General features: G+C 46.5%; 1 protein-coding gene across 1 annotated transcript in view; it reads right to left on the reverse strand.

Moving 5' to 3' along the window:
* The window catches only part of Thsd4 (thrombospondin type 1 domain containing 4), a 533,316-nt gene that overhangs the window by 417,778 nt on the left and 102,302 nt on the right, over positions 1 to 13,236 (reverse strand). The window contains exon 4 of the mRNA XM_028774578.1: positions 11,853 to 12,300. Coding sequence (XP_028630411.1) covers positions 11,853 to 12,300 — 448 coding nt within the window. The remainder of the gene's footprint in view (positions 1 to 11,852; positions 12,301 to 13,236) is intronic.

Genomic DNA, 13,236 nt, shown 5'->3' on the forward strand with positions numbered 1-13,236 from the left:
GAGAGAGAGAGAGAGAGAGAGAGAGAGAGAGAGAGAGAGAGAGAGAATACACCTCTGCGACAGATCTGGAAGCCTAGGTCAGGTTCAGCTCAGAGGCTTGGTGAAGCAGCTGCAGCCTTAAGGAGTGAGGCAGCCCGCCGTGCAGGGCCGTGCAGGGCCGGGCAGGGAACCCCTGTTTTATGTCTCTTGTAGAGCACATCTGTTTGCACTTGTCTCCTATTATCAGCATATAACCTCCTCATTTTTAGCAGGCCCTGCAAAGCTAATACTTCCAGGTTCAGATGGCTGTACATTTGTTAGATTTTTAGATTGGTTGTTTCCTGATGTCACAGGCTGAGTCACCCCTCACCTTGTCAGTAATCATCTCTCTGTTAAGCCGTGAGTCAGCTGTGGGCAGGTTTCCTGAAGAACTGAGCCTTGCCTGTGGGGGTACAGATTCTCACAGTCTTCAGGGCAGAAAACTGGTAGTGGGGGGGTGGGGGGTAGGAAGTTGTGTAGAAAGAGAACAGGGTTACTCAGTCCAGAACCAATAAAGGCTGCAGCTTTTCAGCCAAGGAATGCCCCCTGGGAGACGGGCACCCCTCAACTGTCCCTGTCCACCCAAAAGAGGGAGACATGGTTTCCATCAGAGAAATGAAGATGTACTTCAGTGTGAGCTGAATCCTTAGAGAGACGCATGTGTCCTATCCAAACTTCTGTTTCACAAGTGCCCAGGGGATGCTATGAGTCACACAGAGAATTATGGAAATTCTGGCTACATTTCTAGCGACCCTGGTTAATCGGAGTTGACAACTCGGAGTGTCTAATTTCACTGCTCAACAGGCCACCGTCAGTGATCAGTACTTAACTTTTGGTAATTAAACTATTTTCCTTTCCTGAGGAGATGAGGAGCACCATGTCCAGTGGTGGAGCATTGTGTCCAGTGGTGGAGCACCATGCCCAGTGGTGGAGCACCGTGCCCAGTGAAGATGGTGCCAAGAAGCTTGATCTTGAATCTGCCTGGGTCATATATGTACTTTAAAAAAAAATCCTTGAAATTACCCTGGATTCAACCAAAAGATCAGCTATTATGGCAACAAAGGGTACACTTAACTTCTCCCTTGAAAGGATCTATAAGAGAAATCTAGAAATGTTCTCAAGCCCTAATGAGGAAGTAGCTGGCAGAAGACACTCTAAAGAGATGCAACATCCCTCAATCTGACTATAAGACTGTTGAAACTGAGGACCCCAAACAAATGAGACTTTCCTCCAGGAGCCAAATGGTAGGAGAAGGAAAAGACACCCATTGTTAGTAATCTGTTAAAACTCCACCTCCACAGTCACCTGGCAACAGCCAGGTATGCTCGCCCCCCCCCCCCCGAGTTACCTGGCAACAGGCAGGTAGGCCTGCCCACTATAAAGGGGGCTGCTTGGCCCCTCCTCTCTCTCTTGGCCCCTCGACCCTGCACCTGCAGGTTGTTATCTCCCCTCCCCCCTTCCGTTCCCCCTCTCTCCACGTGGTCATGGCCAGCCTCCACTTCTCTACTCTTCTCTCTCTCCTCCCGCTCTCCCACTTTCTTAATAAACCTCCCCTCGTGGAACCGTCTAGTCTGCTGTGATCTGTCCCAAGCTGTGCCATGAAAATTCTTTCACCCATCAGAGTAAGAGTCTCCAGGAAAGACACCACACAGTTTGTCAGAGCACCCTACAGGATGGAACAGCAGCCTGGATAGTGACAGGTCAGAGTGGAGCAGGACCACACCTTGGCTGGACCTCTTAGAGGTGAATATCCTTGGTTCTCTACTTCAGGACACCAAGAGGAAGAGGGACTTGAGGGTTCTGCTGGATCTCTGTGCGTCTTTCTGATGTGGCCACATTGAATACAAATGCTTTCCTGTTTTCTACCTCTACTTTGACTCTTTTAGTTCACTTCATGAGGACAGGTAGGCAGGCCTACTTGAGATAGACTGTGACCCCCAAGTCAGTAACTACCAAATAACTTACTTAGGTGCCTGGGGAGATGATTCAGTCAGAAAAGTACTTGCCACACATGAGGACCTGAGTTCAGATCCCCTGGGAGTCCCCGGAACCCATGTCAAAAGCCAGGGTAATGTACATTCCTGTGACCCCTGCACTAAAGAGACAGAGACAGGAACAGCCATGAAGCTGGCTGGCCGAGCAGTCATTGAGAGAGCCTGTCTCAAAAAGGAGGGGAGGTGAAGGAAAAGACTGAGGAAACACATCCCAGGATGACCTCCACACGTGTCATATATATTCATGTCAGCATATGCCTGCATGCACAGGTGTATACACACACACACACACACACACACACACACACACACACACACACACCATCTACTTAGCTTCTCGGGGCCTAAAGTGTTACATCATCAAAGGAATGGCAAACTTTGCATTTGCTCCTGCCCACACCTAGTTTCCAAAGATTTGGCTGAGGTTTAACCCAGTGTGCAACAAAGTTGCCAGTTTACAGCACTGTTCAGTGAATGGCTGCTTAGCTGAACACACCAGGGACGAACCGAACAGGTCTAGAAACTCTGAGGGAACAACTGGAAGGAAGGCTGGCACTCTTGGCAAACATTCTCCTTCGAGCGCTTTCAGAGCTGGAAAATGGGATTCATCCTCCAACAGAAGAGCAAAGATCCAGGGGCCAGGATGCTCTCCCAGTTGCTAGTGTGTATACGATCTCCTTTCTCCAGCCAAAGAGGACCGGCTTCACCTTTCCAAAGGTCCCTCCCACCACTCCCATAATTCTCTGGTCACTGAAATGGTTTGTCTGAAGTCAAGGCATTGCACTTCATTTCTAATCAGAATTTTTCTTAATTCCCAAGTGCATCATTTTTCATCCAAGAGAAGAAGCTCATAATGTTCTCCCAGAAGAAAAGTTTTCTTCTCATTCCAGGGCACAGGTCAAAGCCCCAAAGCATGTCAGTGTAACTAAATCCATCCGCTCACCCAGAAGAATATTTTCTTTTTTAAAACACAAGGTCTCATGTATCCCGGGCTGACTTTGAACTCATTGTTTGGCCAAAGGTGACCTTAGACTTTTGACCTTCCTACATTTACTTCCCTAGCACTGGAATGAGGGCTGGCTGTGTCACATCTGCTTTATGTGGTCCTGGGTATCAAACCCACAGCCTCAACTATGACAGGCAAGCACTCTCCCAACTGTGCCATATCCCCAGCCAGAGTCCTCTATTCTTAAGTGCCACCCCCACTCTCTCTCTCACACACACATACATACACACACACAACCACACATCCACAAACACACACACACACACACACACACACACACACACACCTAGTCCCTGTCTCAGGTCATTTATGTACGTCCAATTCTTTAAAGTATCTATAAATGTCTACAGCGGTACAAAGATTTTTAAAAGAACGCTTTTTGCTAACTAGTTGACAATGTACACATTTATGCAAACATGCACAATGCAAACTGTCCTAAAGAACTTAAACCTCTTAGAGGCCATATCAGGAACCCCATTAACAAGGACCCTCTGCTTCTGCCTAGAAGGGTAAAAAAAAAATCCCACTGCGAAGCAAGTCATTGCTCGGGGTATCATGGCTACTGAAGACATCAAGAAGAATCACACCAGTTTCTCACAGGCCAACTCAAGAATGATACATAAGGACTCCAGGGGTAGGGGTAGGCATGGGGGTGAAAGGTGAGTGGGGGAAATATAACATCTAGGGGGTGGGGTGGGGCATTTAGCCAGCCACACACTTAATGTGTACTCTAGCAAAATGAAGGGCCAACTGATCCATAATGATGATAGATTTCTTTTAAAAAAGAAATCAACATGCCCTGTGTGTGTGTGTGTGTGTGTGTGTGTGTGTGTGTGTGTGTGTGTGTATTCATGTGCATGTGCCGGGGCACTTGTGTGGAAGCCAGACAGTACCTCAGGAGTTGTTTCTCAGATGTTGTCCAGCAATTTTTTTGAGAGTCTCATACCACTGTGGCTCACTGATTGGACCAGCCTGGCTGGCCACCCAACCCCAAGAATCTACCTCCCAGGGCTGGGGTTACAGGTAGACAAAGACAAGCTTTTTATTTGGGTTCTGTCCAGAGATCACACTCAGGTCCTGACAGACTGAGCCATTCCTCAGCCTAGAAACCAGAGCTTTTAAATGACTAATCACCTTGTCCTGGGAGACAGATACACTCATTTCTAAGACTGCAATGTTAGTATTTGTACAGCTTAATTCTAAAGCAGTAATTAATAGTCATTGTTTATTGACCCACTTTAAAAACAATTACATTTTCTTTATTTTTGTGTGTATTCTTGTACATACAAACATCTCCCCCTCTGCCACAGTGTGTATGTGTGCACATGTGCACACATGCATGGGCCAGGATAGACATGTGGGGGTCAGAGGACAACTTGAGGGACTCATTTCTGTCTTTTGACCACATGGATCCTGGGGCTCGGACTCAGACTGTCAGATTTGGTGGTAAGTACCTTCACCTGCTCAACAGTTTCATTGGCTCTGTACAATATTTTTATAAGCATGGAAAGTGTTGGTAGTGAATAGCACATAGGTATGTACAACTCACATGTGTAACTTATGTACATGTATATACATATACACATATACACATTATATATATTATGCAAATACATAAAAGAAAAGTTACCATAGAGATTCTGAGACTTCTTAAAAGCAGAGTTGCCGAAAGCACTACACCAGCACTGATTACTCAGAGAGCAACAACAGTGAGGTCATACATGCTGGGCCCCCAGCCCATGGCCAGCCCATCCAGGAACGGGCCCCATGGTTCCCTGCAGGCTGTCAAACCTTCAGAAGTGCACTGAATTCTTACCTGGACCGTTTCTAAATCCCTCCGTCAAAACAGTACTCAGGAGGTTGCCTCTTAATTCCACTCATTCACTTTCAGTCAGACACAGGGCAAAGTTACATCTGCCTGCAGAGACCCCACTCAGCTGCCCTGAAGAGGTGTTCCCTACACCATCAGTCACTCTCGGGCAGAAATAACCAACAGCACACCAGAAAACCCACCCCTACCCCAGGGAAATCTGCAGCAATAGAATATATGACATCTGTGCCTGCTGAAAGCACCTTCTAGCCCCCAGCATCTGAACCTCAACAAATTAACTGCCTGCAAGATGCTAAGGCTAAGTTCAAGATGGATCCTTTGATAAGCAAACTACTTGCCACTCATAAGCTGGTCCCTGAGGAGACAGCATCAGTCTGGTCCCTAAGGAGAATGCAATAAGTTCAGTAGGCCTAAGAGAAGATGTCAGGGAAAGACAGATAACTTAGTCTCAAGTGTCTTGATGGGTTAATATATCCAGCAAATACTAATATAGACCTAGAAGCAGATGATAGAAAAGATTAACTTCATCTTCTAAGGCACCAGAAGTTTGGTTTCCCCATCTCTGATAGCATTCCCCCATTAAAAACAAAACAAAACAAAAAACCCTACTTTTTAAGTCTAGGGAGGTGGTTCTCCAACTGTGGATCATGACACCTTTGGAGGTCAGACATCTCTTTCACAGGGGACATGTATTAGATATTCTGCACATCAGGCTTTTACATTATGATTCATAACAGGGGCAAGATTATAGTTATGAAGTAGCAAGGAAATTATTTTATGGTTGGGGGTCACCACAACATGAAGAACTGTATTAAAGGGTCACAGCATTAGGAAAATTCAGAACCGCTGTTCTTGGGCCTGAGTTCCCCTGTAAAAGACATGGCTGTTGACTGGACTTCCTGGTCTTAGCCATAGCCAGCAAGGCACAGGGCAACTGATGAATCGGCGGTACCTCTGTGTCAGGATTGTGTCTTCACTTCTGAAGGTGAACTTGCTCCTTGCTGGGGAAGATGGCTCTCTGGGAAGATTTCCTATTCTCCCCAGAGGTTCCCAAACTGCCTGCCCTTTCTCCTCAGCATGCAGGAAGAAGTTCTAGGTCTCATTGCTTCTTTAACCCACGGTACCCGGAAAATCTACAGCCTTCCCGACTCCATCCAAGCCAAGTAATGACCACTTCCTTCGCCTGTCCACACAGGGGCTGGGGTGTGGTTCAATGGTCCACTGCAGGCAGCTGGCTTGACCTTTCCACACCTACAGTGAAGCGTTGGAGGCAGAGATTATACTGCTCTCCGACTTCTGGGAGCCAATATAAGCAGCTCTCCAAGCCAAGAACACATCTTCAAACACCCAAGTTAGGCTCCCCTTGCAAAGCCACCTTCCTATCCCATACTGCCTTGCAAGTCCAATCGCTAGTTAAACCGGACAGTTAGCTTGCTTGCTTGCTTTGAAGAAAAGCAAACAACAACAGGGTCTCTGTGAGCCTTTAGTGAGCAGCCTGAACCGGTCTTGGCCTCACAATACTACCTCAGTCTCCTAAGTACTGGGACTATAGCCATGTACGATAGCTTAAGCTTGTTTCTGACTTTTGCTCCTCGTGAAAGGTTTCAATCACACTCATCTAAAAGATCAAGCAAGGCCCATATCATGTTGCTGTACTATGATACACTCTGATTAAAGGCTTCCAATTATTTATAGTAGGAATTGGGATGGGAGGTGGATTCCAACAACTCGGCAGGTTCCTGAGACCCCAGGACAATCCTGCCTCCTTCTCCTGGGCCCTAGCTAAGCCCTTTCTTTGATCTCAAAAGCTTTTTTTTTTTTTTTGTCTTTGCTGGTCATTTTTATAAGCTAACTTAACCACCCCCTACTCAGCAGAGTCTTCCCCAACCCAGGCCCCCCCACTCTGTGCTCCCAGGATTCCCCCTGCTTTGCCAGGCATTCTAGCACCATATACAATGGCAGACAAGTGCTTGCAAACAGGTCTCTCCCTGCATCCCTTTAGAGCCACCGGTTCTCAACCCGTGAGTCGAGACACTCTATGTCCAAAAATGTTTACATTACGATCCACAACAGCAGCAAATTCACAGTTATAAAGTAGCAAAGAAAATAACTTTATGGTTGGGGGTCATGGCAACGTGAGGAACGGTGTTAAAGGGTCCCAGCATTAGAAAGGCCGAGGGCCACTGTTTGAGAACATTAGGCTGTGGAGAGAGGAGCCAGGGACAGAAATGAGACAGGGTTCTGAATAAGCCTGCAAAGTATTTGTCCCTAACCCAGTCTCCTCAGAGTCATCACCATACATCTCCGAACTGTGGTAGGAATCTTAGGAGCACCAGGGGAATCCATCAAAACGGAAGTAAAATATGCTGAATATTAGTTTAAGGATGGAGTTGAGAAACTGGGGCTTGCAATGTTAGCGAGATGATATCCCCTTCTTTCTCTTCTCCCAGACAACAGCCAGAAGAGAAAAAGTACATGCATATTATTTTAATCTTTGGAGAGGATTTAAGCGCTAACCTATATTTTCTTGTTAATTCAGGTAATATTTTCCATAGTACTGTCCTGAGGCATTTTCCTCTTAGAGTAGGAAAATCTGCATAATTTAGGGCTGCGTTTCATCTCTTCGTGTTGGGGATCATGGAAAGCATGGGGCTGTCTAGATGACATCACTGGCTAGGATGTGGAGACTGCTCTCCCTAGAAAAACCTTTTTGCAGAATTGGTCCATGGCCGAAGTCTAGAAACTTAGTTTCAGGATAGTTCTCTTCGTCCTCTAATGGTAAGCATAACCCCCAGGACTCAAGTGTTTCTAAAAACCTTGGAGTTTACACAGAGCATCTGCTTTCCTTTGGGAGTCTGGGATTTCGTAATGAGACAGAGAACGGCCATGTAAAACAGCCTTGGCATAGAGAAATGAGTCTCTAGCAGAAAATTCATGTGTCTCTCAATAACTGATCAAGAGAGGACCTGTTGGGAGCCGCATTCGCCATTTGACAATGGCGCGGCTCCGTGAGGGAGCCGTGAATGAAAGTGCGCCTGCGCAGGGCGCGCTGGCTTCCCGCTCTCTGGTTTTAGTCAGAGCCAAGCCGAGTGTGCGCATGCGCAAGGCACGAAAATTAATATGCTAATTAGGTGCCACTCAAAGAGCCAATGAAAACTAATATGTTAATTAGGCATCACTTAAGGAGCCAATGAGCATGCGGCACGTTCTCCCAGGACTCTATATAAGCCGTGGGTTCTGGGGCTTGGGGTCCTTCGCCACTACCATCCAAGAGAGCTGTAACACTACCATCTAAGAGAGCTGTAACACCATCTAAAAGAGCTGTAACAAGTAAACTGCTGTCAGAAGAATCCTGAAGTGTGGCGTTCTCCTTATCGGTGAGGCGGTGCGTCACAGGACCTATGATGAGATTCCATCGGAGAGGGAGTCTTGGGCTCCAGTGCTTGGGTGCCTTTGGACTTGGTCCCTGGGCCTTTCTCTTTTCCAGGTTTTCCTTGTCTATTCACAGGATAATAAGCTACGAGTATGAGTCTAGACTAAGTCTCATGCTCTCTCAGGAGATCGTCATACCCAGGATTGGCCTTGGAGGACCCCTAAAAAACAGAAGCGTTTAAGTATTCATGAAGTGTCGTGCAAGTCTCAAGAAGTCCAGAGCTTATAAAAAGAAGATAGGCAAAACATAGCAGGACCCATAGAAGATAAGTCTCCCATAAGTCTCCATAAATACAGGCAGGGTGTGTGCCTGGGACAGTGGCATGCACTGTGTAAAAGGTCACAACAAAAAAAATATGGAATGATACCTCTAAGGCACAGGACATTTGATTCTGTCCTGTACTGGTGACTGTGGTGGTCTGAATATGCCCAGCTCAGGGAGTGGCACTATTAGGAGGTGTGGCCTTGTTGGAGGAAGTGTGTCACTGTGGGGGTGCACTTTGAGGCCCTCCTCCTAGAAGCCTAGAAGAGACAGTCTTCCTTTAATTGCCTTCAGATGAAGATGTAGAACTCTGACACCTCCAGCACCATGCCTGCCTGTGTGCCACCATGCTTCCCGCCACCATGCTTCCTGCCACGATGATAATGGACTGAAGCTCTGACACTGGAAGTCAGCCCCAGTTAAATGTTTGCCTTTATAAGAGTTGCCTTGGTCATGGTGTCTCTTCACAGCAATGAAACTCAAACTAAGACAGAGATTTAACTATCTCCCACTTTTAATGTCCACAGCACTGGGTATGATGGTGTGTGCCTGCAATCTCAGCAGAGTTCCAGGACATCCTCTGCTACATAGTGGGTTCATGGGTGGTCTATGTAACATACATGAAAAAACAAGCAAACTTACAAACAAAACTTGTACCTGCTATTGGCAGCATAGAGTGTGTGCTTGAAAAATGCAAGAGGCCAGGACACCAGAAAGATGACTTTCTGTACCATTCCTACCCCTTTTTGTTTGTTTTTGTTTTTGTCTTGTTTGTCTCTGTTTTGATTTGGTTTGGGTTTTGGACATATGGTCTTTCTATGTTGCCCTCACTATGCAAACCAGGCAAGTCTCCAACTCATGCCTGCCTCTGCCTTCCAAATGCTGAGATTAAAGACATAGGTCATCACATCCAGCCATAGATCTCTATTTTGCAAACAGTAACCAGATAATAAATCAATACACATGGGGCTGGACAGATGGCTCACATGTCAAGACCACTTGCTGTTCTTCCAGAGGACCCAAGTTCAAATTTGAGTACCTACTTCAGATGGTTCACAAATGCCTGGACCTCCAGCTCCAGTACACACACACACACACACACACACACATACACACACGAATGCAAATCAGAAGAAAGAAGGTTAAGTAGACAGCAGTTCCACATTCATTCCCACCGTTTTCTGTCTTTTCCTTTTTCTTTATGACTTCCTTTGATCTCAAAATTACCAGACATCCGTGTCAGTGGGAGAATCTGTGTGACTTTACCAAAGAGCTGATTTCACTTTAATCGAACAGCTTTAATGGTTATTCAGACCAAGAGCCGCATTTGCTCCTGTAGGCAAGTAACTCCTCACTTTTTCAATTCACAAAACATTTTTAGGCAACACCTCATTTGATCCTCATAACAACACTATAAAGTATTTGGACTTTTTATTTCTTTTTCATTTCAGAGGACCAAATGTAGAGCCTCATGCATGCTAGCCAAATGCTCTACCACAGAGCTCCATCCTCAGCCCAACAGACAATGGGACTTTCATCTTTCACGGCACAGTATTCATTGCAGTTTGGCTGGCTGGCTAGTTCTGGCTTTAGAAAAATGAGTGCTCTATAGACACGAATAATCCCTCCAATCTCACCGTGGAGGAACGGGCTAAAAGGCAGAGCAGGCGTTTGGAGGAATTATTAAGATCACAAATTAAGTCACTTCTATGGACTCCATAGCAGGAAATAGATTTTTAATGAGGAAATTGAAGCTAATATGTACCAGCTGTCCTGTTACCCACGGACGAGTATTAAGGCAGATTAAATTATTAATGAAAACTGTAGCAGCCTAGAAACTTAACCTCTTCCCAGTCCCTCCTCCTTTCCACTCTCCCAGCCCTCCATTGCTGTTAGAAGCAGTGCACCTAGTCACACAGTTCATAACACTCGCTTGCTTTACTATCTGGGAGCGGTGGTGTCTGCCTAAGTTGTGGAACCTTGCTTTGCAACAGTGAAATGAAGACGGGAACAAATTCATTGAGTTAAGCAGAAGATCAGGGGAGTCAGGAAAAGTAGCATGTGCAAGGCCTGGCTTGAGGGGAGTTACTGATGAAAGCCAAGATTACTGAGATGTGGGAAGAAGGAAGGACCGATAAATACTTTTTAAACTAATCTCCAAAGTGGGTACTCAGATGATCTACACAATGAGATGCCTGCTATTCAAATTCTTAAATTCCTGAAATACCCCACCCAAGTGAGAAAGTAATGGCTGGCCAGAGCACTCCACACACATCTCCATCTCAGCTGTCCTGGCTTTCTCCTAAGATGGGCCTCATCACGATCTCTCCATTTTCTCCTGTTGCCTTGCATCACCTGAGGTGTTTGCTCTGCGGGAGTAGCAGGGAGTCTCCAAGAAGATTGCTAGGTGGCACCTCCCCAAACACCTACTTCCTTGGCAGCCAAACTGCACCTGACTCATAAGCAAAGAATGAATATTGTTGGGGCTGAGGAGATGGGACATTTGGTAAAGTGTTTTGCCACCATAGGGTGTGGTGATGTGTACCTGTGATCCCAGCACTGGGGAGGCAGGAACAGGAGGATCCCTGAAGCTTGCTGGCCAGTTAGACTAGCTGTGTCAGGGAGCTCCAGATTCAATGAGACAAAAAATAAGGAGGGGCTGGAGACACGGACCAGCAGTTAAAGAGTATGCACTGCTCTTTCAGAAGACTCAGGTTAGGATACCAGCACCCTTATCAGACAGCTCACAACCGCATGAAAGTCCAGTTCCAAGGATCCAATATCCTTTTCTGGCCTCCGTGTGCTCCTGTACCCACATGATATACAATGCACTCACAGAGGCCCAGACACACACACAAGAAGTGCAAGTAAATAAATAGCTAACAAAACAAGAAAAATAAGTTAAAGACAAGGTGGAAAGTGAGTGAGGAAGACATCTGACGTTGGCCTGTGCCCTACACATGCCTGTGCATACATACAAATAGGTACACACATACAAAAACAATATTGGCACAAGCCACTGAGACTTTGGAAGTTGGCATCCCGAAATGGCTAACTGATAATATCACCGCCACACGATTGTTGATGCAACTCCATCAGTTAGGTATAATTTCTTTTTAAAGCATTAGCTTCACACACGCACACACACACACACAGCACATATGAGTGAATATATGGAAGGATAAAGAGAAAAGAGATAAAAGTTCTGTTGACATGATCCCCCCAATCTTCCAGGTAATGGGTGCCAACTGACCAGGAATTAAGAAAAACAGCTGCCTCCAAGCCCAGTCTGAGGTGCTGGGTACTCACGTTAGTGTTGCACAGTTTGTACTGCCGATAGGCCCCGATGCAGGAGATCGCTGTAGATCGAAGATGCTGGGGAAAGACCTGAGCTGCCCCTTGGGGCCTAGCACCATTATTACTGCTCAGTTCCGGGCTATGGAAGAGACTTGAAGCCGCAGGATAGCTTTGATCTTGTGTCAAAGGCAGCTGGTAGACAGAGGCGTCAGAAGGCGGCAATCCAGAACGAGGGCCACTGTCGCTCTGGTAGAGAGGTCTGTTGTGGGAGAACTGATGGGTTGGTGGCCTGTAGCCCTGCTTAGAAGCAGATGCCTCCTGGGACCTGGAGTGCCTGGATGAAGGCCTTTGTCTCCGGAGCCTCTGTGGGGTGTGTGTGGTATCCGTCTGCAGCGGTAAAATGTAGGGAGCCTTTCCATAGCCATACTTGCCAGGGCCAATGGGACCTCGGGTCCTGCTCCTAAAGACAAGCACAGAACAAAGACCAACAGAGTCATGTGAATTGCATACCAACTCAAAGGCTCTGAAACCATGGCTCAGAAGAGACATCGTGGAAGCCAAGACAAGGCTTCCTAGAGACTTAGAGGAGAATGATGCTGGAAACCAATGGCTGGATGGCTTGCAGGTGATGTGAAAGGTTAGAAGTAAGGTTAGAATCACAAGCTGTGGTCAGGGCAAGCCCATTGCACCAGGGAGCTTGGCCATTTCTGCAGGTCATGGGAAGCTACTGGGGTTTCTGAGACCTGTAAAGATAGAATTGCAATTCCAGCATCAATTAGCGCCCCATTCACTCCCCCCCCCCAATAATGTGTTTTTTTCTCACCTGGCTGTGTCTGATATTCCACATGATCTCCAAGACCATGCATAGCCAAAGAGCATTCTTGAGTAAGTAGGGCTTAGCCTGACCCTTGGCATTCTCCCACAGTCCTGAGACCTAACTTGCATTGACTTTAAAAGACCAGAGGGGAATTAAGCAATTGTCTACCGTTGCATCCTTCTCAAGGAAACCCATGCTAAGCAATAAGTCACCCTCATGCTGGCGTGAACCTTTGGGTTTTGTTTTATGTTTTTAAAGATCCGCTGCCTTCTGAGACCGTAAGAATCGCATGCGAAGTGGTTATGCTCATAAACGTTTAACCACTGAATCTCTCAAAGCCAAATGCCCTGATTCGAAGCATTTTCCCGCTTCTACGATGCAAATTCTCCACCTTGGTCAGCTTCGTGCCTCGGGTGGGAAGATGTAGTCATTTCCAATGATCAGGGTGAAAAGAAGCAGAACTGGGGATGTAGCTCACTGGTACATCCTCTATGTGCACAAGGCTTGGTTTCTACCTCAGTACCAGTGCCACAAAGGAAAAGCAAAAGCAGGCCCAGAACTCCACTGCCTGACAATTTC

This window comes from Grammomys surdaster, unplaced genomic scaffold (genome assembly GCF_004785775.1).
Source record: "Grammomys surdaster isolate TR1022 unplaced genomic scaffold, NIH_TR_1.0 241, whole genome shotgun sequence".
Classification (NCBI taxonomy): Eukaryota; Metazoa; Chordata; class Mammalia; order Rodentia; family Muridae; genus Grammomys; species Grammomys surdaster.